At 48.8% G+C, this 25,787-nt stretch overlaps 3 protein-coding genes across 11 annotated transcripts in view; 2 read left to right on the top strand and 1 right to left on the bottom strand.

The window, feature by feature from the left end:
- The first annotated feature begins 764 nt into the window (after positions 1-764).
- LAMTOR1 (late endosomal/lysosomal adaptor, MAPK and MTOR activator 1) lies at positions 765-18,300 on the top strand. 3 transcript variants are annotated; one of them, XM_089915267.1, is made up of 5 exons: positions 765-944; positions 5,617-5,762; positions 6,014-6,091; positions 6,435-6,561; positions 11,445-14,186. In XM_089915267.1, exons 1-5 carry the CDS (start codon positions 903-905, stop codon positions 11,457-11,459), a joined length of 408 nt encoding a protein of 135 aa, XP_089771393.1. In that variant the 5' UTR covers positions 765-902; the 3' UTR covers positions 11,460-14,186. The 3 variants fall into 3 exon arrangements, with proteins under 3 accessions (XP_089771393.1, XP_089771394.1, XP_022421523.2); XM_089915268.1 differs by lacking the exon at positions 11,445-14,186 and adding an exon at positions 16,484-18,300 and having other exon boundaries at positions 766-944; XM_022565815.2 differs by lacking the exon at positions 11,445-14,186 and adding an exon at positions 6,907-7,538 and having other exon boundaries at positions 768-944.
- LRRC51 (leucine rich repeat containing 51) lies at positions 7,385-23,838 on the bottom strand. Of its 7 annotated transcripts, none has more exons than XM_089915262.1 (6): positions 23,662-23,836; positions 15,240-15,322; positions 14,487-14,624; positions 9,882-10,087; positions 8,813-8,961; positions 7,385-8,122 (listed from the first exon to the last, which is right to left on the bottom strand). In XM_089915262.1, the coding sequence occupies exons 3-6, from the start codon at positions 14,566-14,568 to the stop codon at positions 8,035-8,037; spliced, it is 525 nt and encodes a 174-aa protein (XP_089771388.1). In that variant the 5' UTR covers positions 14,569-14,624; positions 15,240-15,322; positions 23,662-23,836; the 3' UTR covers positions 7,385-8,034. The 7 variants fall into 7 exon arrangements, with proteins under 7 accessions (XP_089771388.1, XP_089771386.1, XP_089771387.1 ...); XM_089915260.1 differs by having other exon boundaries at positions 7,385-8,531; positions 23,662-23,835; XM_089915261.1 differs by having other exon boundaries at positions 7,385-8,531; positions 15,240-15,302; positions 23,662-23,835.
- A 138-nt stretch (positions 23,839-23,976) lies between these two features.
- Positions 23,977-25,787, top strand: part of NUMA1 (nuclear mitotic apparatus protein 1) — a 74,049-nt gene continuing 72,238 nt past the window's right edge. The window contains exon 1 of the mRNA XM_022565795.2: positions 23,977-24,109. The gene's annotated coding sequence lies outside the window, so the exon portion shown is untranslated. The remainder of the gene's footprint in view (positions 24,110-25,787) is intronic.

The raw sequence follows: 25,787 nt of genomic DNA, 5'->3' as shown, positions 1-25,787 counted from the left end.
TGTAAAGTCCAGAAAGTCAATCAGGAAACTCCCAAGTATTTCCCTGCGGTTGGTGAGGCATTCCTCCAACCCCTCCTCCACTGCCCTGGGCTTGGAGTGGGTGTCAGGATCTGCAAGATCTTGCACGACAGACTTGGACTTGTGTTGAGTCCAAGGGAAGATGTGGGATGGTTCTAAGAAGCGCACTGATTGTGAGCTTTGTGTGTTAGATTACTATGCTGTAAAAAGGCAGGATTGAAGAGAAATGCCTGAGGGCAAGGAGATCACTGAGGTGGCCTCTATCTCCTCCACCAGGATTGAGCTCCACTCTGCTTCGGTTTGTGAAGGTATAAGGTCCCTTCTTCCAGTAAGTCTCAGATCCCCAGTCCAGGTTGGGTGACACACCCTCTGTATATCGCCAGACCAGGCAACTGGGCCTATTGGTGTGTACTCTTGGAGCATAGAGCCTGGATCCTACTCGCCCCTCTAAAGGCATTTAGGAGAGTATTTCATAACGGCAGTTGGTATAAATTCGCTCACTGGCCCACAAAGGTAGCCTGGCGGCCACGGGAAAACAATACACTTAACACGAGGGCTTCTATAACCGTCAGTGGGAGTCTCCGGCTGAGACCCGGAAGAGGCTGAAGTCATATGATCCGCCCCGCCCTTTCCTTGCATCACGTGTCTCACGGCCTGTCACTCAGCGTGTGCCTTCCCATTGGTTGGCTAAGATCACGCGGTAGGGGCGGGGCCGGAAGCCGGGGTTCCGGCGGCAGCCGCGGCGGCTAAGCTCGTCTGGGAAGGGGTAGGCGCGGGGGCGGTGGTTACTTGCTGGATGCAGGCGCGGGTCATGTGACCGGAAGGGCTCCTGACGGACGCCGTCCCTTCTCGGCGCGGCCTGAGCGCCCGGCCCGACCCCCGCCATGGGGTGCTGCTACAGCAGCGAGAACGAGGACTCGGACCAGGTGCGGCCGCCGCGGGCGGGGCTCGGGAGTGAGGGCAGAGATCCTGGGGCATGGGGCCCAGAGAAAAGGCTGCAGAAGAGGGTCAGCAGGACTTCAGGGCTCACTGAGTACGGGGGCCCGGAGAAGACAGATTACAGAGGAGACGCCGGGCCGGGCTGCTACCCCTTTTAAAGCCTCAGTTCTTTCTGCACAGCCCCTGTGTTGGGATCTGCAGGCAGCCGCCTATCCCGCTCGCGCCCGCGCCTTCCATCTTTCCCTACCTTCGGACCTTTACAATTTCAAGGATCCTCAGCCTAGGTCTCGGGGAAGCACTTTCTTCCCAGCTTCCTTCTCTGTGTTTTGTATTAGCGGGCTTTGTGAATCCATTGTAAAGGTGGGTAAGCTGAGGCTCTGAGTTAGAGTGTCCCGATATGAATCAGGAATCTGTGTATACTCTGAGTCCCTGGGGTTGAAGAAGGAAGGTCGCTGCTGATCTGGGGTCGGAGAAGGCCTATGGAAGTTGGTGTCATTTGAGTTGATCAGTGAAGGTTTTAATAGACACAGTGAGGACATCAGGACCTGTGGGAAATTGGAAAGCAACAAATCGGGTTTAGCTTTGGCTAGATTGGGGGGAAAAGAGAGGTGGGCTGGGGAGCTCAGTTTGGCCTGCCTCAGTGCAGTCCCTACCTGGGGCCTCAGGGTTCCTCTAGCTAGAAGGAGCTAGAAGGTTATTTGTCCTGGGAATTTGGCTGTAGATCTGATCCTTTTGCAGAAAGGATTAGGCTGGGAAGGCCTGTACAGTTTTAAATTCTGTCTCTTCCCCTTGGTGTATTCTTACTTCCTGCCACACTTAAATCCTTGCCCTGCCTGCCTGACCTCCTTTGAGGAGGGGAAGACCTTTTCAAGGATGAAGTCTCAAGTTGTTGGCCACTTGCCTTTTTGGTTACCTCTAAGCCTGGATTGTATATTTCAACACATATAGAGACAAAAACTGTAGAAAGGTTTCAGCAAGTAGCTCACAGTCCAGTGGAGTAGATGGTCACAGAAACGGATTATATCACTGGTAAATGGGAAGTAGGTCTTTCCCCAGTGACTCATGTGAATCTATTTTGAGTCAAGGACTTAAGCTGGGGAAAATGTCACTTGTATGGGAGGGATGGGTGGCCCCTGGGCCTCATTAAGCCTCCAAATGCCCAGTGAACATATACATATTTCTGTGCCTTATGTTAGGCATGCCATACAGCCAGTACTTCACACTTCACTCCAGCCTGTTAGAAATAGGAGGCAGTATCCCTGCCTACTGGGAAAGCTATGGTTTAATGGGAAATTGTCCCTTAAACCATAATATGGACTCTTGCAGGGAATGAGTCAAGGGTTAACTCTTTATGAGAAAGGATACCAGCTTCTAGCTGGAATTGCGGTTTTCTTGAATCTCCACCTTCCCCTTGATGGGCTTTCATTTCTGTTTTTAACCCCCAGAGATGGTGCTTGATCAGTCCTGGGTGATTTGAGGCTTCACGTGGAGAAGGTCTGCTTACTACCTGGTCTACAAGCCAAAACCATTCACTGTCCCCTCTTTCGGGTCTTGGGCAGGCCCCTCTCACACTCTTATATTGGACCCTTTGTTATAATAATAAAGAGAAATGTATAACATGTTACAGTTTTCAAAGACCTTTTACAGTTATCCCACTTGATTCTTGCCAAAACATTTGTCACATAGGTACCAGTTATCTCTATTTAAATGTGAAGAAAAACTTCAGAGAGGCTAAGTGATTTAGCCAAGGTTACAGAGCTGAGAAGTGCCACAGGCAAGGTATTTTGATGCCAAGTCATGTCTTTATCCGTTGGGCTGACTTGTGTCTTCTAGCTGTGCCCACAGACCAGGTGGCTAGTGATAGGCCACATACATGTCTGTGCTAGAGTAGACAGTGAAGCTCTGACTCCGACGTTGACTCCAGGACAAACCTTGGTGTGAAAACCTCCCCCATGCTCCAGTCACCCTTTTGGGGATGGGGTGATGTTATTTGTCCACTCTAATTGTGGTAGCATGGCCTCTTCCAGGAGTCTAGGTCTCAGGAAAACAACCTTGTTCTTGAAGAACCCCTTATCCTGCAGGAGGATCTGTCTGAATTGGGGCTGGGGAAAAGATGGACATATAAGAAGAAGCAAACTCCGGCTTCATTATGGAGCTGGCTTTCCTTAGAGATAGTTTAATCTTTGGTAAACATCTTGTTTTTAGTACTTAGCTTGTGTTTTAGGGGGTCGGGGTGTCTAGGAGTTGGGAGCTGGTGAGGCAGAAGCCCATAGCTTCTGTCTCATGCTGTTGGGAACTGGGGACATGGGCAACCTAGGCTTGAGACAGAAGAGTAATGTCAAAAGGCTGGCCCTGCCTAGGGCAGGGCAAGCAGGGTAGGAGGAAGTGTCCTCTGTAAGGAGAGTTGTGGAGTTGTGGGCAGGGGAGCTGGGAGCCTGCAAGTGTGAAAGTCTGGTAGGAACTGAGATAGGCCTGAAACGGAACACTAAGGAGTCCAGTGGTCTGGCACTGAGGGCTGGTGAGTCCACTTTAGCCAGGATGGACCCTTGTCTCTGGTTTTGTCCTGGGTACCCTTGTTCTTTATGCTTTGGATAGATACCCAGCATATCCACTTATCCAGTTTGCAGCTGACACAAAGCCAGCAGGGATTTGCAGCTGATGGGCTCAAGGCAGGGTTGTATTCAGAAAGATTGCAGTAGATAAGAACAAGGGGCTAAAACGAGGAGAAATAACACATAGAATTATACAGGACCAGGGAGACTTGGTTTGGTCCCAGGTCAGCTCTGGGGGTTGTGGTGATTAGCATAGGCTAGCAGAAACAGGGCTGCTGAAACTAATGAAACCACATTCACAGAGGTGTGGTGGCTTAGCAAGGGAGGGAACAACTCCAACTTTTCAGGTAAGGATACACTGGGAGCACCAAGTTTGGTTCTGGGAGTCCCACACAAAGAGAGCATTGGAAGAGAGGAGAGTGATCACCTGAGAGTAGAAGGGACCTGCCCTCAAAAAGGGACACTTGGGGACTTCCCTAGTGGTCCAGTGGGTACGACTCTGCACTTCCAATGCAGGGGGTCTGGGTTCGATCCCTGGTCAGGGAACTAGATCCCGCATGCACGCCGCAACTAAGAGTTTGCATGCCACAACTAAGGAGTCCGCATGCCACAAGTGAGACTTGGTGCAGCCAAAATAAATAAATAAATGTTTAAAATTTTTTAAAAAATAAAAGAAGGGACACTTGGGAATTTCCCTGGTGGTCCATTGGCTAAGGCTCCGTGCTCCAAATGCATGGGGCCCAAGTTCGATCCCTGGTTAGGGAACTAGATTCCCACATGCTGTAGCTAAAGATCCTGCACGCTGCAACTAAGACCCAGTGCAGCCAAATAAATAAATAATTTTTTTTAAAAAAGGGCTTCCCTGGTGGCGCAGTGGTTAAGAATCCACCTGGCAATGCAGGGGACACGGGTTTGAGCCCTGGTCTGGGAAGATCCCACATGCCGCAGAGCAACTAAACCTGTGTGCTACAACTACTGAGCCTGCATTCTAGAGCCCGTGCGCCTAGAGCCCATTCTCGGTAACAGGAGAAGCCATGGTAATGAGAAGCCCATGCACCACAACGAAGAGTAGCCCCCACTCGCCACAACTAGAGAAAGCCCATGCGCAGCAATGAATCTCCAACGCAGCCAAAGATAAAATAAATAAATTTATTTAAAAAAAGAGAAAAGAAAAAGAAGGGACACTCGGACTGTGGGACCTAGAGTTTGCAGCTGGGACTCCTGTCCTGAGATAATATGAGGAATGGCCATTGAGAGGTTGGACTTGCTTTTCCTTGGCGCCCAGGGCCTTGTCTGGCCTCACAGGGCCTCTCCATCCTGGGAGCAGACAGCCTTGCTGGGGAGGATCTGGTCTGGGGGATTAGGAGGGCCATTCTTGGGCTCCTGACTTGTATTAGTTTCTCCTCTACACCCCACTGTTTTGGTATTTTCCACCTCCTATGTCTTCCAGTCTCCAATATCCTTTCTCTGCTGGGGGCTGGACCATTTTGTTTTTTCTTTTTTTAAAAATTTATTTATTTATTTTTGGCTGCGTTGGGTCTTCGTTGCTGTGTGCGGGCTTCTCATTGCGGTGGCTTCTCTTGTTGCAGAGCACAGGCTCTAGGCATGTGGGATTCAGTAGTTGTGGCACGGGGGCTCAGTAGTTGTGGCTCACAGGCTCTAGAGCGCAGGCTCAGTAGTTGTGGTGCACGGGCTTAGTTGCTCCGCGGCATGTGGGATCTTCCCGGACCAGGGCTCGAACCCGTGTCCCCTGCATTAGCAGGCGGATTCTTAACCACTGCACCACCAGGGAAGCCCTGGATCATTTTCTGAAGCTGCAGGGCCGTTACTAAATACCTGCTTTGTGCCTCTGCCCATCTTTTCAGGGCCTCTAAGACTGCTTGGTTCCACTTTAATTCATCCTAGACCACCAGCTTAGCTTAGCTTCCAAGGGCAGGCAGGATCTGAGTCTTAGAGCCGACATTCCGTACAGTTGGGCACTTGGGATATTCCTAATAAAAATAGTTTTGGTGCTTAAAGGTCAGAGCTGGGCTGAGAAGAGAGCCTAATAAAGGTGGGTTGGACTAAGGGCCTCAGGGCTGATGTCTACCCCCATGGCCTCTCCTAGGACCGAGAGGAGCGGAAGCTGCTGCTGGACCCTAGCAGCCCACCCACCAAAGCCCTCAATGGAGCCGAGCCCAACTATCACAGCCTGCCTTCCGCTCGCACCGATGAGCAGGCGCTGCTCTCCTCCATCCTCGCCAAGACAGCCAGGTGGGCATCACAGGACCGGGCCTGGGGCAGACCTCCTTCATCCATATTAAAGACTGGGATGGAGAGCCAGGCCCAGGCCGTGGGGGATGGGACAAGATCAGTGGGAAGAGGTGCCTCTGGGCCCAGCCCTGCTCCCGTGGGCAGGCAGGGACACTGGTGTCAGATAGCCCTGGAGCTGGCACCTGGCAGTGAGTCTTGTTTGTCCATCTCGGAAGCGCCTGTTACGTCCTCTCTGCCTCTTCTCCCCAAAGCAACATCATCGACGTGTCTGCTGCAGACTCCCAGGGCATGGAGCAGCACGAGTACATGGACCGGGCGAGGCAGTACAGGTGAGCCCCTGGCCGGCTGGGATCCCTCAGGCTGCTTGGGCCCCTCCCTTCCCCTCCCTCTGATCCAGCTTTGGAGCCTGGGCCCCAGTCCGGGCTTCTCCTTTGGGTGTGGCCTGGGGGGTGGCCCCAAGTCACTTGGGTGCCTCAGTAGATGGTCCTGTTGACCCAGTTTGCCCCATGACACTCAAGGGTATGGAGACTAAAGGAGGTCGGCCTGGAGTGGGTTTGTGGTGAGCTGAGGCTCCTGTCACCTGCTTCTCTGGTCTGAGGAAGTGAAGCTTGCCTGGGCTGGCTGGGCCGACTGTGGCCTGACTGCCTGTCCCCCCTCCTCCCCCTCGGCCAGCACCCGCCTGGCTGTGCTGAGCAGCAGCCTGACCCATTGGAAGAAGCTGCCGCCGCTGCCGTCCCTCACCAGCCAGCCTCACCAAGTGCTGGCCAGCGAGCCTGTCCCCTTCGCCGACTTGCAGCAGGTGAGCCACCCCTCGTCCCACCCCTGCCGCTGGGTGGCAGCGAGGCACAGGGTTTGCCCCTCCACCTCAGAGGAGGTAGGGAAGTGGAGTTAGGGAGCCTGGTAGCCTGTGGGCCCTGCTCACTCCCACCTCACTCTTACTTTTCTTCTCCTCCCCATCCCCTCTCTTAAACCTTCATTCTTTTGCTACCCTTTGTTCTTTCCTTCTGTCATTCCCATCCCTGCCTTTCTCTTTGGCTCCCTGTCCCCCATCATTCCCTCTCTGGCCACCTATCCCCTCCGCCTGCTTCCGGATCTCCCTTCTCACCTGCCTCTCTGTTCCTCTCTCCCGGTCCCTCTGTCCCAGGTCTCCAGGATAGCTGCTTATGCCTACAGTGCACTTTCTCAGATCCGTGTGGACGCAAAAGAGGAGCTGGTTGTACAGTTTGGGATTCCATGAAGAGAGGGGTCCCTGGACAGCTCTTCTTCTCCTCTCTTCACTCCGTCTCCACCCTGCCTCCCCTGGCCCCCAGCCTCACTGTGGCTTATACAGTATCCTAACCTGCTACTAATCACAGAAGATAGTGGAGGAGGAAGAGAAGAGTGAGGCGAGAAGCCTGAGCAGTGAGGATGGAACAGGGGAGGGTAGAACCATTTGGGACTGGCCTTCGAAGCCCTGCCCAGGGGTGGGCTGGGGGTCACAGGGACAGGGCCTGGTAGGTCTTCACCGTCACTGGAAAGGTGCAGGTGCTGGTGTGAGGGTGATCCCTAGGGGGCCTCTTAGGACCCCCTGCCCACCCTTTCTTGGCCTCACTTCTGTCCCCCTCTCCCTGACTTGGTGCTCACATGCACATCACGAGGGCTTGTGACCAGGGTCTGGATGAGCTTGAATTTGAATGAATTGAGTTTGTATTTCTAGCACCCTGGGTTTTTACATGTTTGGTTTTTTTTTGTTTTGGTTCGGTTTGTCACCCTCGATAAAGGAAGTGTATCCATCTGTGTGCTGGTTCCAGCCCCTCTGTCCTGCCCACCCCACTACTACTTACTTCTGGCTACTCAAGTCTGTGAGCAGCGAGGTGGAGGATGGGGAGGGGGCATCTTCTAGGGGCACTAGAAGGAATCAAGGAGATAAGGCTTCAGGGTTCCCAGGTCTTAGCTGAGACTTGGCCTGCACTAACCTCAGATATGCTAAGACTCAGCTTGTCCCTCCTCCAGTGATGCGAACACTGTCAAAGCTGAACTTGAATCTGAGGCAGCTGTCGCTGTTGTGGGTATTGCCTCAGGCTCAGTGGAATTACCAAGAAGCCTGGTGAGGGGGTGGATGTATGCAGGGAGACCAACAGCACCTGGTACAGAGTCAGCAGACACATAGTTTCAAGCAGAAGATTCTTTTTATCAAGTGAACTCTTAAGTAGAATCATGATATGTAAACATGACAGTGGAGCTACTCTCATCTGATTGATTGAAGTGAGGGGTTCAGAGGTCACAGCCCATCTTATTGGCCTCCTGTCATGGAAGCCTCTGAGGCATCTCCACAGAACCTTGGTGCTCTGCGAAGCAACTCTAACCTCAGGATATCTGACCTAAAGAGTGAAAAGGGGCCCAGACAGGTTAGATAAGTTTCCCAAGGCCATGCAATCAGCCCAGGTCTCCTGCGTCCCAAGCCAGCAGGCCTTTCTTTCCACTTCCTCCTTGTTTCAGTGAAGTAAGACCAGAGCTACAGGCGCTTGCCTGAGTTGGGGGGCATCTTTACATGGTATAAGAGACTTCTGCTGAACAGCTCAAATCATTTATTGTCAAACCAAACTGAGCATCCCCGGGCCTTCAGGACTGCTGGGGTCCCAGGAACCTCAGAGTGCATTGTGCTTGATCCAGACCTTCTGGGGTTTGATGTTCATGCGTTTCCACACTTCAGCTGTTGTGCGGTCTGCCTTGGTGACCCCACTGAAGTCGAACGTGGTGATACGGGGCAGAGTGCACAGCACATATTGCCTGTGGGGAAGACTTGGGCTGGGGGCCAGGCCCCCTTCTAGAACCCCTTTCCCCCTCCACCAGTCGCTCCTATCTCCTCTGACTGCAAGGAATGGAGGGACTTGAGTAGAGTGTGGGGGAGACTGAATTTATCCTGACTGACATCAAGAAATGCCTAAAGCCCTCTACTCCCTTCCCTGGTCCAAGCATAGCAGAAGGATGGTGTTAGGTTTCTAACCCTAACTCTCCTCCTTTCCCTCATGGGAGCCCAGCGGAGCCCACCTCCAGGGCAGGGCACTTACCTATACCCCTTCTCTTCCTCTATGGGGTTCCCATGGAGTGTCAGGCTGCGGAGCCGAGGGAGGACAGCCAGCTTGTTCACCTCTCCAAGGCGCTGGATGCTGTTGCCATGGAGATAGAGCACACTCAAGTTGAAGAAAGTTGTCAGGCCCTGTTGGGGAAGGAAACCGGAAGCTAGACTGGACATAGCCGTGTATCTGTGCTCAGGACTGACTTGTGGGCAGAGAAGGAAGAGTTTGGGGAATGATTTGTCACCCCCAGAGCCGTACTAGATTGATTCCAACCTACTTTTATTTGCCTTTGAAGGGGTACAGGGGCACCACACTGACAGAGCACTGTGATCTGAGGGGCAGAAGGTATGGGCCTGGGTCCTATCACTGCCACTGACTTGCCAGGTGCCTGGGCTCTCCTGCTTCTCCTTGAGCCTTAGCTGTCCCTTCACTGAAGACCATTCCAGCTTTGGTGTTCTAAGATTCTATCACAACGGGACAGGGGACAGCATCATGCTAGGTACATAAGAGCTTTTAAAATAGTAGTTAAATTGAGATCAGTGCACCTGGGGAACAGTTTACAAGTCATACTCTAACTCCTTTCCCCTCTAGCACAGATCCTGGATGAAAAGGGGCCAGTTTTGTTTGTTTCTTAAAATTTAGCCTGAGTTCATGGAAAGTAACTGCTGTACTTTTAGTACCTACCTCTGCAAAAGAACTTGGCACAAAGCACAGTGGGTGCCCAGTAATAAGCTACGATTTTACTTCAGCCTCCTATGTGAAGGCTTGCTATGTGCCAGTTGCTTTTCATATGTTCTCATTTAATCCTCACAAAATGTTTATAATGCTGGCATATTATCCCCATTTTTCAGACAGCAAGGCTGACGTTTTGAAAGGTTAGGAGCTTGCCCAAGGTCACAAAGTCTGAGGCAGATCTAGTATTTGAACCTATATCTATTTGAGCCCATAGCCATGTGCTTTGCAGGGCACCATGCTGCCTCACTACTTCCTTGATAATATGTGGGAGGTGGAGAGGCTGGGGGCTGGACAAGGTGGCTTCAGGTCCACCCTCTGGACTCACAGGGTCAATGGAAGTCAGGTCGTTGAAGGACAGGTCAATCCAGGCCAGGTTCTCTGGATGCTCCAGAAGCTGTGAAACCACATGGTTGAAGTCTCTGAGGTCATTGAGGACGTTGTTGTTCAGCCACAGGGACTGAGACATTGACTTCCCTGACTTTGCGTGCCTTAGTGGTCGTAGCCCTGTCCGTGGCTTCTCGCTTAACAGATCTGTGGGGACAGAGTGAACTTTGGGTATGTCATCTTTGCTTTTCTGGCTCGGTGGGGGTGGCAAAGGAACAGAACTGGGAGGATTTGTAGCTAGAGGAGCTGGCAGGGCCAGAATCCCATGCGTGTGTCCAGTGCGACTGTATGCACTGTTCCCCAGGCCCCAGCAGTCAGAGTGAGCTTGGATTAAGGGTCAAAGACTTCACATCCCAAACTCTTGGTTTGGGTCACGTGCTCCTCTCAGGTCTATCGTATCATTGGGTCCTCTCTATACCACCCCTGTTTGGGAGTTGGAGGGAGGCGGATTTTATAGATGAGGAAACCAAGAAGCAGAGGTGTTGGACTTGAGCCAAGATGCTGAAGCACAAAATCCAGAATTATCCACTGGTAGAGCCTATAGAATTCACTTGTGTCACACACTCTTGATGTCCTCTCCCTCTTCCATTAGTATTGAGGAACTGCTATGTGCCAGATACTGGATATACAATGGTGAACAAATGAGAGGTAAGCTCTGTATGAATAATAGAGCAGGGGTGAAGCAGGTGTTTATGCCTTGGAGGAGCTCAGATGGGAAAGATGAAAACAAACGGTCAATATACTATAATAAATGCTATTTAAATTGTGGAAGCACGGAAAAGGGTCTCCTAACCCAGTTTGGGAGCTTAGGGAAGTTTCCCAGGGAAGGTGAAGCCTGAGCTGGATATCTCAGTGGGTTAGGAGACGTTAACCAGGCAAAGAAGGGTGGAAAGGGTGAGAAGAGCATGAGCAAAGTTACAGAGGTATGGAATAGCATGGGCACACACACACGTACTACACAAGGGGGCAAGGAGGGAAAAGGAGACACGGAGCCTTGAAAACCAGGCTGAGCATCTTAGACTTTATCCTGTAGAAGATGGGAAGCCACTGTAGGTTTGAAAGCAAAGGAGATGATACAGCTCTCTCAATTCAGAAAGATCACTCTGAAGGTTTAGTGTGGAGCATGGATTGTAGGTGGGACTGGAAGACCAATTTGGCTCTTTCAGTCATTTAAGCAAGGATGAGGGACATACAAACAGCATGACTTGATGGTTGACTAGATGCAAGGGTAGAATAATATTCAAGGGTGTTGGGACTTCCCTGGCGGTCCAGTGGTTAAGACTCTGCACTTCCAACACAGGGGGTGCAGGTTCGATTCCTGGTCTGGGAACTAAGATCCCACATGCTGTGTGGCGCGGTTAAAAAAAAAAAAAATTCAAGGGTGTTGCCCAATGTTCTTGATGACTGGTGAGATGCCAGTCCTATGAACTGATACAGGATTAAGAAAAGGAGAAGAGGGACTTCCCTGGTGGTCCAGTGGTAAAGAATCTGCCTTCCAATGCAGGGGACGTGCATTTGATCCCTGGTCGGGGAACTAAGATCCCACATGCCGCAGGGCAACTAAGCCTGCGCACCACAACTACTGAGCCTGCGTGTCTCAACTAGAGAGCCCGCGTGCCGCAAACTACAGAGCCTGCATGCCACAACTAAAGAGAGGAAAAACCCACACGCCACAACTAGAGAGGAGCCCACACGCTGCAGCGAAGAGCCGCGTGTGCCGCAACGAAAAGATCCCACGTGCTGCAATGAAGATCCCGCGTGCCACAACTAAGACCCGACGCAGCCAGAAAAATAAATAAATAAATCAAAAAAAAAAGAAAAGTTGGGAAGGTGATGAGTTCAGGCTTGGCCTTGGCATGTCTGAGGTTCCTATAGTACTAGAAAGAGGAGAAGCCGAGTAAGCAGTTGGATATGAAGGAGGCATAGACTTGAGAATCATTAGCATAGAGTGTATACAAGTTAGAGATATAGATAAGATTCTTCAAGCAGAGCGAGGGTGGGGGGAGGGGCATCCATTAAAGAAGTTAAGAACCAGGGCAGGGAGAACCAGGAGGCTCACAGTCTCAGTGGCAGAGTCAGAACCATACACCAGCTCTGGCTGAGGTGACTAGATGTTTCCTGTTGCCTCTATGCCTTTAGTTACTTGTCTAAAGCTGCCTCCCAGAAAGGAAGTAGTACTTTCTGAACTGGTCTGCTTGTCTTCACCCTCTCCTCAGCTCTTACTAGACACACTTCTCTTCTACCCCCACCCAGCTTGAACTACTTCTCCTCAGCTGCAGGTCAGGCAGCATCCACCAGGTGGCTCTCTGTCTTGGTCCGGGAATGAGCGGACCCACAGTTGGGGCCTGAGGGTGGGGGGGAGGTGGCAGGAGGGTCATGAAGCGGAGTACCCCTGCTCGTGAATAAACCCTAATCCTGACCCCCAGCCTCACATCGCCTGACTGCAAACCCTGAAATGAAAAGACAGATGAGTAAAAGTTAAGATCAAAATAAGCCCACCTACAGACTAGCCTCCAGTCTGGTGAGGCAGCAGCTTGGGGAATGCCGGCAAGCATGGGCTGATCCCCAGCTCAGGGGGAGCCACTGGGGATGGCATTGCCTAGAACTTGAGGCTGCTTGGGATTGCTGTTATCATGGGTGGAGGAGGGTGTCCAGGCTGCTCTCTGCAGACTCCATCAGAGCACTGCATTGCCTGAGGATCTGTCAAAGCTGCCCTGTTCAGAGTAGGCCAAGGCGGGTCTGGAAATTGGACCACAGATATCAACACTCAGAGAACTAGGGGTTGTCTAGCCCCAGGAAGATCTGGGGAAGACATAATTCTGTCTTCATATCTATGAAGGGTTGCCATGCAGCTTTTCCCACGTGTCCACAGAGAACACGTGTTTGATGTGAAGAACTTTCTTGTGTCATTCCTCACCCTGTAATGGAAGGGCTGGTAGGTGTGTGGTATGGGACTCCCTTAACTGTGGGTTTGTGAGCAGTTAGAGCACTATGGGTTGGAGGTAGTAGACTGGATGCCTTCTAAAGTCACTGCCATTTCAGATTCTATGATCCATATATTGATTAATTCAGGAAATAGTGTACCAGGTACCCCAAAACTCTACCCTGTCCTCTAACCCCAATTTTAAGTAAGTGTGCCAAATGCCCTGGGGAACCTGAGGGGACTGGCCTTTTGGGGCTTAGATGTGCCTCTCCTTCTCCCTTCACTCAGCAAGGAGCATATGCCTGGCATACGTGTACAGACCTAAACACACATATATAGAAGGCTTAATAGTAGTGGGTGCTCAAGATTTAACTGTTAAATGAAAGACAGGGCATCTGTGCAGATTATGTTTTGTGCTGTGCAGTTATCCTTGGTCATAGTAACTTGTCTCTCCCCTCCTTCTGAGGACACCATAGAGGGCTAAGCCACACTCCCCACTCAGAGCTAGGAATTCTCAGGGTAGGTAGGAGGCATACTTCTTCCTCTGTCACCTCAGCTATCTTGTACATAGCCATTATTGCAGCTAAAACCCTGTGAAACATGGACTACATCAATCAGAAGTGATGCTGTGCATAATAAAGGAGGATCACGGCAAGTGGGTGTGTGCTATGAGAGAACAAATGGGAGTTACTGTTGTAGCTGACGTCAACCCAAGTAGTAAGTACCCTAAACCCAAACCCAAGTAGTATCCAGTACCCTTGATAACTATTCACGTGCTTCCTGAACTTAAAGGTGGCCGCTGCTTGCCTAAGAGAGTCGACCAAAGCCAGATAATGGCTCTAGGTTATGTTGATGCCAACCTGTGTTCTGTGAAGGCAGACGTACTGATGTGTTTATGAGAGCAGATAACAAAGACAGCAAAACTTCCCTGGGAAGAAGCACATTCTCTTGAGAATATGATCTTGATGAGAGCCTCCCTCTGTCCTCTCCTGAAAGGTACTAGCTGCCCATTTACACACACACTGAATGATAAAATAGGAATGAGCATGGGCAGTGCTGGGACCTGTAATAAGTGTGGGTGATAATGGAATAAATTTGGATATGACTGAAATGAATATAAAATTTGTCAATATTTAGACTGGAAACATGCCAGTTTGTTAATAACAAGACCTTACATGTTTTACCAGTGATCAGAACAGGCTTGTGTCCTCAGACAGACAGTGGGTTCTGCCTGTTGGCTGGGACTCTGTAGCAGCCTGTGTTTTCCTTTCATTAGTCTCTTCTCTCCAGGTAAAAAGTGGAGAATAAAACTATTGGCTGATAGACTGGCTCTCCCGTTTTCTTCTACCTGACTGTCTTGCTGTAGCCTGGCTTCTTTTGAAGATCATCAGTTACCCTGAAAGCCCCCGGGTCCTTTCAGATTTGCTGGTAATTTTTTAAAAGGCCAAACTCTTCCACTCCCACCTCCCTACCCACTACTCTCCCCAAAATAGCAGCAACAAAAATCCCATATGCTTATGCGGAGAATCTCTTTAGGCTTTTAAGTAGAAGACTGGCTTCTCCCTAGGGACCACACCCATCCTGCTGCCATGGTGAGTGGAATGCTGCGCTCTGGGGGCTGACCTTGGGTCACGTGGATGCTTCGGAAGGAGTAGTCAAGAGGGGGCTCTTGCACCGAAGTGTTCCTATAGTCCTGTTTGTTCATAGCTCAGGCCATCATTTGTCAGGTGGAAGCATGGGCCCTGGGAATCCGGGTTCAGCCTGGGAGGACAGAGAAGGACTGGTGTTTGGCCCTCAGGTTTCCTCGTAGCTCTCCACCCCTGCTATATACCCTCCACTACTACAGGTTTGCATGGCTGCATTTCTACTTTAAGATAACAGTCATGATTCCTTGCATTTGTAAGGCACTTCCTACTTCTCTGAGCACCTTCACATCCCCTAGAGTTCATTGATAGTTATAATACCCATTTCTACTTTCCAAAGAAACTGAGGCCCCAGGGTGAAAGCACTTGCCCAAAGTTAAGCCAGTGAGTCAGCTGTGGACTACAATCCTAGTCTTCTGAATCCTACTCTGAGTCCTTTTCTGCTACTCCATAGTAGTTGCCATGAAGGCTGTCTTGATAGCTACCCTCTGGTGACATCAACTGGGCTATTCTATTGCTTAACAAACCCCTGAGGGCCTGCAATGGATCTGGTGTCTGACAGCCCTTTGCAGTCTGACCCATATGGGGATTTGCTACCTTCTCTGCTCACCCTGTCTGTCGGCCCCATTATCTTTTCATCGGAAGACCCTCCTTTCAGCTACGTCCTGAATGTAGTCATACATATATAAACATACATACACATAAGACCAGAGTCTGCCTCACTCTCACTCACCTGTCACTGATGCCTGAAACTCCACCATTAGGGATTCATTCCTTTGGGTTCAGGGATTGTTCCCTGTTAAAATGGAAATACCCCTTGAGAGGGGTGAACACAGTGTTATCAGTCATTTACAATGTGGTGTGAATTGTCTTATCAGATCCTTTCCAATTTATTAGCTCAAATAAAGCTGAGAATTTTTCGACTGGGCAGAGCCATGAGAACACCACTCACCTGTGAAGAGGAGAGCTGACACAAACAAAAGACAAATAGACTGACAAATACATGTCCCAGTCAACCTCCCCTTCTCACTTCATCCACTGCTGTCACCTCCTTTGCATTTACTACTTTACTTGCTTTCCAAAAGAATTTGAGGTATTTTATGGTAATAACACACTCATAAAACAGGATGATTTGTAGAACAGAGCTGTCCAACAGAAATATAATGAACATCACAAATGCAAGCCACGTGTATATATTTTTTCCACATATGTAATTTAAAATTTTCTAGTAGAAAGAAAAGTCAAAAGAAACAGGTGAGGTTATGTTTAATAATATATTTTATTTAACCTAATATATCCAAAATATCATTCAACATATAATTGATATTAAAATTTGAGATACTTTACACTTACAGCACATGCCAACTGGGACAAGCTACCTGTCAAGTGCTTAATAGCCACTTGTGACTAGAGGCTACCATACTGGACAGTACAGATATAGAAAATGAAAACATGGAAGAGAAAGATTAGAAGCCAGAATAAAGGAAGAGAGAGAGATGAACCAGGGAATTAGGAAACTATGCCTCTATTTATCCCTGAAATTCCTGGCAGCTAAAGCAAAAGTGGAAACCTTAGTATATGTGGTTCTCATCATTCAATTCAAAGAAACAATTTGTATCCAGAGACTATGAAATTCACAAATGTTCTTAAAATGGAATTTCTCTTAAAAAACCATGGACCTGATAGCTTATAATTCAGCTTAAGCTTAACACAGTCTAGGTAAATTCCTTTTTTGGTGACTTAACATATGAAGGATAGAGTTTAACAGGTTTAGAGGAATGGAAAGTGAATGTCCTCCTCTCAAAAAGCAGCAGTCTCAACTGAGCTTTGGGTAAGTGATGGCTTGAGTCACTTCACAGATGAATTCTCTGTCAAGTGTGAGACTGGCCTGATGGGCATGGGTTGTTGATTGGGGAGACCTGAATCTCTGGATATCAAATCTACAGACACAACAAAGAACACATTATTCTTTTGTAGAAATAGAGGAAGCTGGCTTGCTTCTCACGTAGACGCGTCCCACTTGAGAACCCACAAGAAGTTTGATGCCTCTGAGCAAGACTGTATACTTTTCTCAAGTTGGGACCCCAGAGTTCAGCACTACAGGACATGGATTTTAGCTTAAAACATTTAAGGGTGGATTTTTACCATGAATCTTGACCATCAGAGAACCTCAGTGCAGTTCCAAAGGACTTCTGATTTTGTGTAGCACCAGCTCCTGAAGCATTTTTCTGGATGAGTTAGTATTAAAAATAGAGCCCTGGGGCTTCCCTGGTGGCGCAGTGGTTAAGAATCTGCCTGCTGATGCAGGGGACACGGGTTTGAACCCTAGTCCGGGAAGATACCCCATGCCGCGGAGCAACTAAGCCCATGTGCCACAACTACTGAGCCTGCACTCTAGAGTCCACGAGCCACAACTACTGAGCCTGTGTGCCACAACTACTGAAGCCTGCGCGCCTAGAGCCTGTGCTCCGCGACAAGAGAAGCCTCCACAATGAGAAGCCCGTGCACTGCAACAAAGAGTAGCCCCTGCTTGATGCAACTAAAGAAAGCCTGAGTGCAGCAACGAAGACCCAGTGCAGCCATAAATAAATACATAAATAAATTTATTTATTTATTAAAGATAAAATGGAGCCCCAAGTAGTTTGACAAATTTGCCCATTGGAAAGGGTTATTAGTCTTCTCCATTTAAACACCAGCCCAGGCTGTGAGCTAGTGTTGTGTCTTATTCATCATCTAACACAGAACCTGGCTTACAGCAGGCACTCAGGAAATGTTTGTGGGAAGAATGAATGAGAAACTGCCAAATACAAGGATTTCTGTTTTGGGGGTGTTGATGCTAAGCTGCACTTTCTAACAATTGGCTCCGAGGTTCAGCTATTTCAGTCCACACCTCATTCACAGTAAGATATTTAATTCACTTCTTCAAACATTTGTTGAGCGCCTGCTGCCCTATGCTTGACCAGAAGGAATGAAGCCAAGATACAAATAATAGAACCCTGTCTGTAAAGAGCACAGGAAATCCTGCTGGGTTGCTATTGATTGTGGCAAACCAGCCTGCATCCAGTTCTAAGAAACAGCTGCCTACTTAGTGAATACTCTCATGTTTCAGCACTCAGCTCTAGCATACCCTCTTTGATGAAGACTTTCTTTCCAGATAAAATTGATCATTGTGCCCTGTATCAGATTGATTCCCTTGATGAACTCTATCATGGTCTCCCCTGTATCCATCTCTTTTGCCCTCTTTGTAGTTCCATCCACTCTGATGCTGGGTTCAGCCATGTGACTTGCTTTGGCCAACAGGATGTTGGTAAACATGAATCAAATAGAAGCTTAAAGAGAGGACTTGCCCTGTGCTCTTTGCCAGTGCCAAGAGAACATGGTTAGCCTGCTGGAGGGATATGAGAAACGTGTAGGTGAGATACGTGAAAAAGAAAGCCAGTGATCCCAGGTGAGGCCACCCTAGACTAGCCTATAGCCAGCCTACCCGAAGGCAAGATCACAAGAGTCACCCAACCCACATGTCACTGCAAACACATGAATGAGCCCTGCCAAGACCAGAAGAAACACATGGCTGACTTGGAGACTTGGAAGCAATAGTAAGTGTTCATTGTTTTAAGCCACCATGTTTTTGGATGGTTTGTTATACAACAATAACTAATTGATATATGCCCCCACTGTATTTTGAATAAAATTTCATCACAGCCTGTTTCCTTATCTGTAAAATGGAGACAAACCCTGTCTTGAGAGCTGTTGTATGTCTTGTAGCAGGTGTTCAATAAATTGAACCAGTTGTACTCTCTGTACTCATTTCTTTATAACCTACTTCCTGTTCCCTCCCTGTAAGCTTGAGGACAGGGAAAGAAGTCAGACTTCTTTCTCTCTTCCCACCAGTACCCTGCACCAAGCCTGGGTATTCACTAAAGCCTTGATGAATAAATGGAGGAATGAAAGAAATGAAGGAATAAATGAATATCTTCAAGGTGTCACATAGTGAACCTGACTGCTGGGGAGAACTGACGAGCCTTGAGGTTGCCTTACTCGCTCCAGTGGCTATGTTTTTGGAGTCAGTCTTGCCCAGCTGCTGTTCAGCCTCATCACCAGGAGCTAGTCAGACCCTAGCGCCTTCCTCATTTGTCTACGTTGACTGAAATGATGAATGACAGGGTTAGGGGCATACCTGCTCTGTTTTGGAGTTTTTCTTCTCCTGACTGGAAATATCATTTACTGTTTTTCTTTCTTTTTTTTTTTTTGCGGTACGTGGGCCTCTCACTGTTGTGGCCTCTCCCGTTGCGGAGCACAGGCTCCGGACGCGCAGGCTCAGGGGCCATGGCTCATGGGCCCAGCCGCTCCGCGGCATGTGGGTTCTTCCTGGACCGGGGCACGAACTCGTGTCACCTGCATCGGCAGGCAGACTCTCAACCACTGCGCCACCAGGGAAGCCCTACTGTTTGTCTTTTTTAATTTTAAAAGTTAACGTGATAGCTGAATAAAGTCAAACAACATAGAGAGATACATCAAGTGAAAACTAAAAGTGTGGCTCTCCATCTCACTCTCCAAGAACGCTCATGATTTACAGTTTGGGAATATAGCCTCCTAGAAGACATATATAACAAAATTATGTATATTTTAAAATAAACACATACTTTCTGTTCCTTTGTAAAGCTATTTTTTTCTTTTCAAATTGTTGTAGACTCTCTTACCCTTTTTAATAGCTGCAGAGTGTTCCATAGAATTTGTGTGTACCCTACTTTAACTTTACTTGGGCTCCCCCGGTGATGCAGTGGTTAAGAATCCGCCTGCCTGTGGCACATATATACAATGGAGTATTACTCAGCCATAAAAAGAAATGAAATTGAGTTATTTGTAGTGAGGTGGATGGACCTAGAGTCTATCATACAGAGTGAAGTAAGTCAGAAAGAGAAAAACAAATACCGTATGCTAACACATATATATGGAATCTAAAAAAAATAAGTGGTACAGATGAACCTAGTTGCAGGGCAGGAACATAGAGAATGGACTAGAAGACTTGGAGTGGGAGGGGGAAGCTGGGGCGAAGTGAGAGTAGCATCGACATATATACACTACCGGATGTAAAATAGTTGGCTGGTGGGAAGCAGCAGCATAGCACAGGGAAATAGGTTTGGTGCTTTGTGATAACCTAGAGGGGTGGGATAGGGAGGATGGGAGGGAGGCTCAAGAGGGAGGGGATATGGGGACGTGTATGCATATGGCTGATTCGCTTTGTTGTGCAACAGAATCTAACACAGTATTGTGAAGCAATTATACTCCAATAAAGATCTATTTTTAAAAAAATAAGGCCTGGGAGTCAGAAGGAAAAAGAAAAAAGAATCCGCCTGCCAATGCAGGAGACACAGGTTCGAGCCCTGGTCCGGGAAGGTCCCACATGCCGCGGAGCAAATATGCCTGTGCTCCACAACTACTGAGCCTGCGCTCTAGAGCCCACGAGCCACAACTACTGAGCCTGCGCTCTAGAGCCCGTGAACCACAACTACTGAAGCCCACGCACCTAGAGCCCGTGCTCCGCAACAAGAGAAGCCACCGCAATGAGAAGCCCGCCCACCCCAATGAAGAGTGGCCCCTGCTCACCGCAACTAGAGAAAGCCTGCACGCAGCAACGAAGACCCAACGCAGGGCTTCCCTGGTGGCTCAGTGGTTGAGAGTCTGCCTGCCAATGCAGGGGACAAGGGTTCGAGCCCTGGTCCGGGAAGATCCCACATGCCGTGCAACAACTAAGCCCATGTGCCACAACTACTGAGCCCGTGCGCCTGGAGCCCATGCTCCGCTACCAGAGAAGCCACCGCAAAGAGAAGCCCGCGCACCACAACAAAGAGTAGCCCCCACTCGCCGCAACTAGAAAAAGCCCGCGTGCAGCAATGAAGAACCAACGCAGCCAAAAATAAAATAAGTAAAATTATATATTAAAAAAAACTTTACTGGGCTTCCCTGGTGGCACAGTGGTTGAGAGTCCGCCTGCCGATGCAGGGGACACGGGTTCGTGCCCCGGTCCGGGAAGATCCCACATGCCGCAGAGCGGCTGGGCCCGTGAGCCATGGCCGCTGAGCCTGCGCGTCCGGAACAGGCTCTGTAATGGGAGAGGCCACAACAGTGAGAGGCCCGCGTACCGCAAAAAAAAAAACTTTACTTAATTTAACTTCATTTAACCAATCCCAAGTTGATGATGGAAATTTGTTTTCAGTTTTTGGAAATTGCTAACAATTGGAATTTCATTTGTTGATAGCCTGTCTCTTCTCTCTCTCAGGTAAGTAGCAACATTATGGCCCAGGAAGCTGTGAGGAATATTCAGATGAAGAGATCTGATAGGAGATTCAACAGCCTGGCCTAGTGAGGGTTTCTATTTATGGGCTACAGGTGGAAGAAAAACCAAAGACCGTCATGAAAAGTCTTCCACATAATCTAATGTATTCTGGGAAGTTATATTTCTAGGTGCCAAAGGTAGGCCCCAAATTCAAACTGGTTCCTGCCCATCTCTCTACTCCCATCTCTTATCCTCACCTCCGATTCTGCAGGCCAGCCAAATGCAACTACTTGGAGTAAGTTCCCTGCACCTGCCTCTGGACTTCTGCACATCCAGCTTTCTCTGCTTGGAGTACAATTTCTTCTTTTTGCCTTGCTAATTTTTAATGACTCAGCTCCGGTTTCCCTTTTTTCTGAGGAGCCTACCCTCATGCCCAAGTCTGGATGTGCGACTTCTCTTCTGGACTCCCATAACACCCTATATTTACCCTTGGTAGCACTGGTAACACTAGTATTATCTCCTTACTATCTGTGTGTACATAAACTCCACCAGGGCAGAAGCCATGTTTTTCTCATGGTTGTATCCTGACAGTGGAGGCAAGTAGTAGGTACTTAACAATATGTTAAACATTGCAACAGTGAATAACACTATAAAGGAGAGGGACACGACGTTGAGGGATCTGAGCTGCTCTAGGCAGTCAGGGGAGATAGTCCTAAAGAAGTGATTGAGAGGGACCTCCCTGGCGGTCCAGTGGTTAAGACTGCGCTTCCAATGCAGGGGCGTGCGGGTTCATCCTTGGTGGGGGAACTAAGATCCCACATGACACGCGGCTCGGCCAAAAAAAAAAAAAAAGTGATCGAGAGAAATATGAAGGATACGTACAAATTAACTATGGCAGAGGGAAAAGATGAACATTCCAGGAAGAAATAACAGCATGTGCGAAGGCTCTATGGTAAGTGGTTACTTGAAATTTTGAAGACCTTAAAGAAGGCCATATAACTGGAGGGAGAGTGGGAGGGAAATGTATGGTTAGACTGGAGGCTGGAGAGGTGGGTAGGAGCCAAGCTGAGATGTTGCTTGATGCTAAGAGCAATAGGAATCCCAAGGTATATTTTTAATTGGGGGTATTGTGGGGAAAGTGAACAATATCAGATTTGCATTTTGAAGGATTACTCTGGTTGCAGTATGCAAAATGGCTCGGAGGGAAGGCAGGAAGGATGTGATGGTAGCTACGACTAGAGAAAAGATACTAGGAGTAAAGCTGACAGGATTTTATGATGGATGGGAAATGAAAGAGGTATTAAAGACAACGCTTGTTTTTTTGACTTCTGTAATGGTGGACAGAGGTGAGAACACTGGAAGAAATTCAGGCTTGGAGTACATAGGGATTATGAGTTCAGCTGCAAACATGTTGAGTTTGGATGTTTTTGAGATATCCTGAAGGAGATGTTGAAGATGCAATTGGTTATATAGATCTGGAGCTTGGAGATGAGGGTTGGGTGGGGTTGGAGATACACACTCCCGTACATCTGCATATAGGTGGTAAATGAAGTTGTGGATGTGGATGAGAATATCCAAGAAGAGAATCTTAGAGTGAGGTGGGAAGTGGGCCTAGGACCAAGCATGGGGGAGCTTTAAGACAGTAAGTGGACCAATCAGGGCCAGCTAGGAGCCAGCCAGAAGCTAACTAATCATGACAGCATCAGACATGGGTGCTGTGTTAGCAAGACTGTTTACTTCTTGTTTAGTTAAATCTGTTTGATTCCCATTGTCTTTAGTCTCTCTAGTTCTCTTTCCCCATTTAAACTTTCAAGGAAGGATCTGAAACCCATTCAGGCTGAAATGTAAATAACTCAATGTAGGCAATACAAGTTTCTTTTCCCTGGGGCAGTTTATCTTACTACTTTGAACAAGTCCTTAAGCTAGAGAGGCTGTAGGCTCAAGCTAAAGACTTGGCTGGAAGTTGGCAAACAGGGGTCTAGTCCTAGCTGTCACTGACTTGGTGTGTGGCCTCCAGCAAGTCCCTGCTCCTCTCTAGGTTTCAGTTTTCCAATCTGTGAAATGGGGATAAATATCCTTGGACTCACCAAGCTCAAAAGAAAGACTGGATGTGAAGACACTGGGTAAGTTGTAACAGATCTGTCATGAAGACTGTAAAAGGAGTGAAGATCTAACTGCAGAACTTGGAGAAGCAGACCACAGAGGAGGTGTAGGGAGAGGAGGTAATTTAAGGACAGGATCCCTAATAAGTATGTGTGGGAAGATCCTGCTGACTCTCTGAAAAGGAGGCTCTACCCTGGGGTCTTCCTGCTTGGAAGGAAAGGGGCAGTTCAAGCCCCAGAAAGTTTCCTACAAATCCAGAATTAGGGACTGTGATTTATTCTAATCTTACTCCCATGTCTTGAAGAGGGTCTCAGACGACCAGAGGAAAACCAACCCCATGTCTGAAGGCGTTTCAGATCTCCCAGGATGTGTCAGGGATTTGAGACAGTAGTATTAGGGGGTCCCATCTTTGTGATGGGGGAGGTTCTTAAGCACCCCCAAATCTGTCTGGGTATGTGTCTCAGCCTTCCCTTCCCTCCCCGCGCCCGTCTATCCCATATGGGTTTGTGTCTTGTTCACTGCGATAAGGGGTAAGGGGGGGAGGTCTCAGGTCCCCGAGAAAGGAAGATGTTAGTCTTTCTGGGTGCCCCTCCCCTCTCCATAGAGTTCTTGTCCCCTAGAGCAGGTTTCCTGTTTTCCCGCCCAACTCACCCGCAGTTGCTTCCCCTCCAGCCTCTGCGTCCCACTATCTCAGGGTTACTCAGAGCAACTCTATGGTAACTACCTATGTCACCACGTCCCAGCTGAGCGCCGTAGGCGCTGCCGCGATGCCTACCGGGAGCTGTAGTCCGTCAGGGGCTGGGTTCCAAGGCCGCGGGCAGTGCAGCGATTTGTAGTTGCCTTCGCCCTCAAGCCGAGGGCCGGGGTCCGGAAGTTGTGGCACCCTTTCTCCCTTTCCAGTGGCCCTCACACTTCCTTTTCCCGGGTCCTCCAGCGTGCTCTTGCGTGCGACGCCAGCCGACAGGGGCCAATTGAAGGGCGGCGCGAGGGGGCGGGGCCATAGTTTAAACTAATTGTGAGCTTACGGCGCTGGCGCGAGCCCGCGACCAACGCAATCCGGGAAGAGCCAGAGTAGGAGCGGGAGAGCGGGGCCAGGTAACCGCTGCTGGCGTGTGGTTTGGGCGCCCGCAGGGATGCCCGGGCCCAAGGGGGATGCTGGAGAGGCAGGTGTGAGCGGAAGGGCTCCTTCGTAACCGAGGCTGACTGGGGAGAGTCTATCTAGGGTAAGGTTTGTGAGGAGAGGGCCTTGTCCGTGGGGGAGGTGCCGGGCGTGCTTAGGGGGGAGGGTCTGTTTGGGGGCGTGTCCATGGAATCGTGCCAGAGGGCGACGCGAGTGCCGGTAATGCGGGTTCCTGAAAGGCTCGTCGCCGAGGGTTCCTGTAGTGGGAAGGCTTCGACTATTATTGTTAACAATAGTGGTAGTAGTAATAAACATTTTCTCAACCCCAACGACGTTTGAAACACTGTACCACACCCTTTATATGGATCTTTTTAATATTCCTAACAGCATTATTATACTTTATTACAGGTGGGCCATCTGAGGTTTATGTTCAGCTTGGCCAGGGTTGCATAGATAGTGCGTGGTTGGCTATACCGGGGTTTTTGTGGAGTTGGGCTTAAGTGGGGGGGAGGGGCTGTGTTGGCGGTGCGGGTTGTCTTGGACTAAAGAGTCAGTTTATTTTGAGCCTCACTTTTCACTTATGATGTAAACAACGAATTTACCTGCCTTACCTACTTTCCTGGGGTTGTTATGAGGGTGAAATCAGGTAAGCTGTTTCTTGGAAGCATCTTGGAGAGTAAACATTTTTTTAAAAAATATTTATTTATTTATTTGGCCACGCTGGGTCTTAGTTGCGGCATGTGGGATCTAGTTCCCTGACCAGCGATCGAACCCGGGCCCCCGGCATTGGGAGTGTGGAGGCTTAGCCACTGGACCACCAGGGAAGTCCCGAGAGTAAACATTTTTGACTATAAGTGATGTGACTGTGTGAAGGTTTTTGTTGGAAGAGAGCCCAGCTGGGTTGATGCTGCCTCTTCTGGGCGCCCTCTTTTGCTTACCCCTGAGATAGCGCTTTTCATCTGGTATTTGTTTGTCTCCCCTACTAGATAGAGACGGTGTCTTTTGTACCTCCATCCTCATGCCTATGCAGGGTGTGAAATGTATCATGGTCATTAACGTATGCTTTGAAATGAATGAGCTTACTTGGGCTGAAAAGGGATAGGAGCCTGGCTTTTCCATCTGTATTTAGTGGCTTTTGAACCTCTTACTATGTCCTCTTGCCTGGAAGGGCACTGCCTTCGAAAAATGTGATAATACTTACTTTAACGCATGCTTACCTTTCTCTGGGGTCTGTTGCCTTGTCATGTTGTCTGGTCATGTGTTTCTAAAGTTCTGGATAATCAAGTGTGGTAAGCAGAAACCTTTGATGAGAAGGGAATTGGAGCTCTACATTGTGGAGATCTTTACTGCTGTGAATATATGGGAACCTTGGGGGAATGTTCACATCAAGTAAGGCACCTTTCAGCCAGCAGGGATGAATGTATGTGTTCCCTCCCTCTCTTGTTCCTGTGTGGTATTTTCTCCTTCAGAGGAAGAGGAACATACTTCGTAGTAAAAGCTGCCAAAGTGAAATCTAAAAAACATAACAAAACAGACCCAAGTTTGGCCCAAGTTCAAGCAAGTGGTGACTAATTGTAAAGCCTGAATTCCAATTTAAAGCCTCAAACTGTACTCCCCCAAACTAGAAGATCTTAACCAAAAGCTCATATAAGGAACATTTCTATTTAGAATGTTCATTTTTTAATTTATGGAATATGGGAGTGGGAAGAATGCCTTGAACTAAAACTTGAGTTCTAGAACTGTTAGGATAGGGGAAAGCCCTGCCACAGATGGATAAACAG

The sequence above is a fragment of the Delphinapterus leucas genome, chromosome 7 (genome assembly GCF_059928025.1).
Source record: "Delphinapterus leucas isolate spDelLeu-1000000601 "Yukka" chromosome 7, BTC_Dleu_Yukka2, whole genome shotgun sequence".
In the NCBI taxonomy this organism is placed as follows: domain Eukaryota; kingdom Metazoa; phylum Chordata; class Mammalia; order Artiodactyla; family Monodontidae; genus Delphinapterus; species Delphinapterus leucas.
This window is presented reverse-complemented; position numbering and strand designations above follow the sequence as displayed.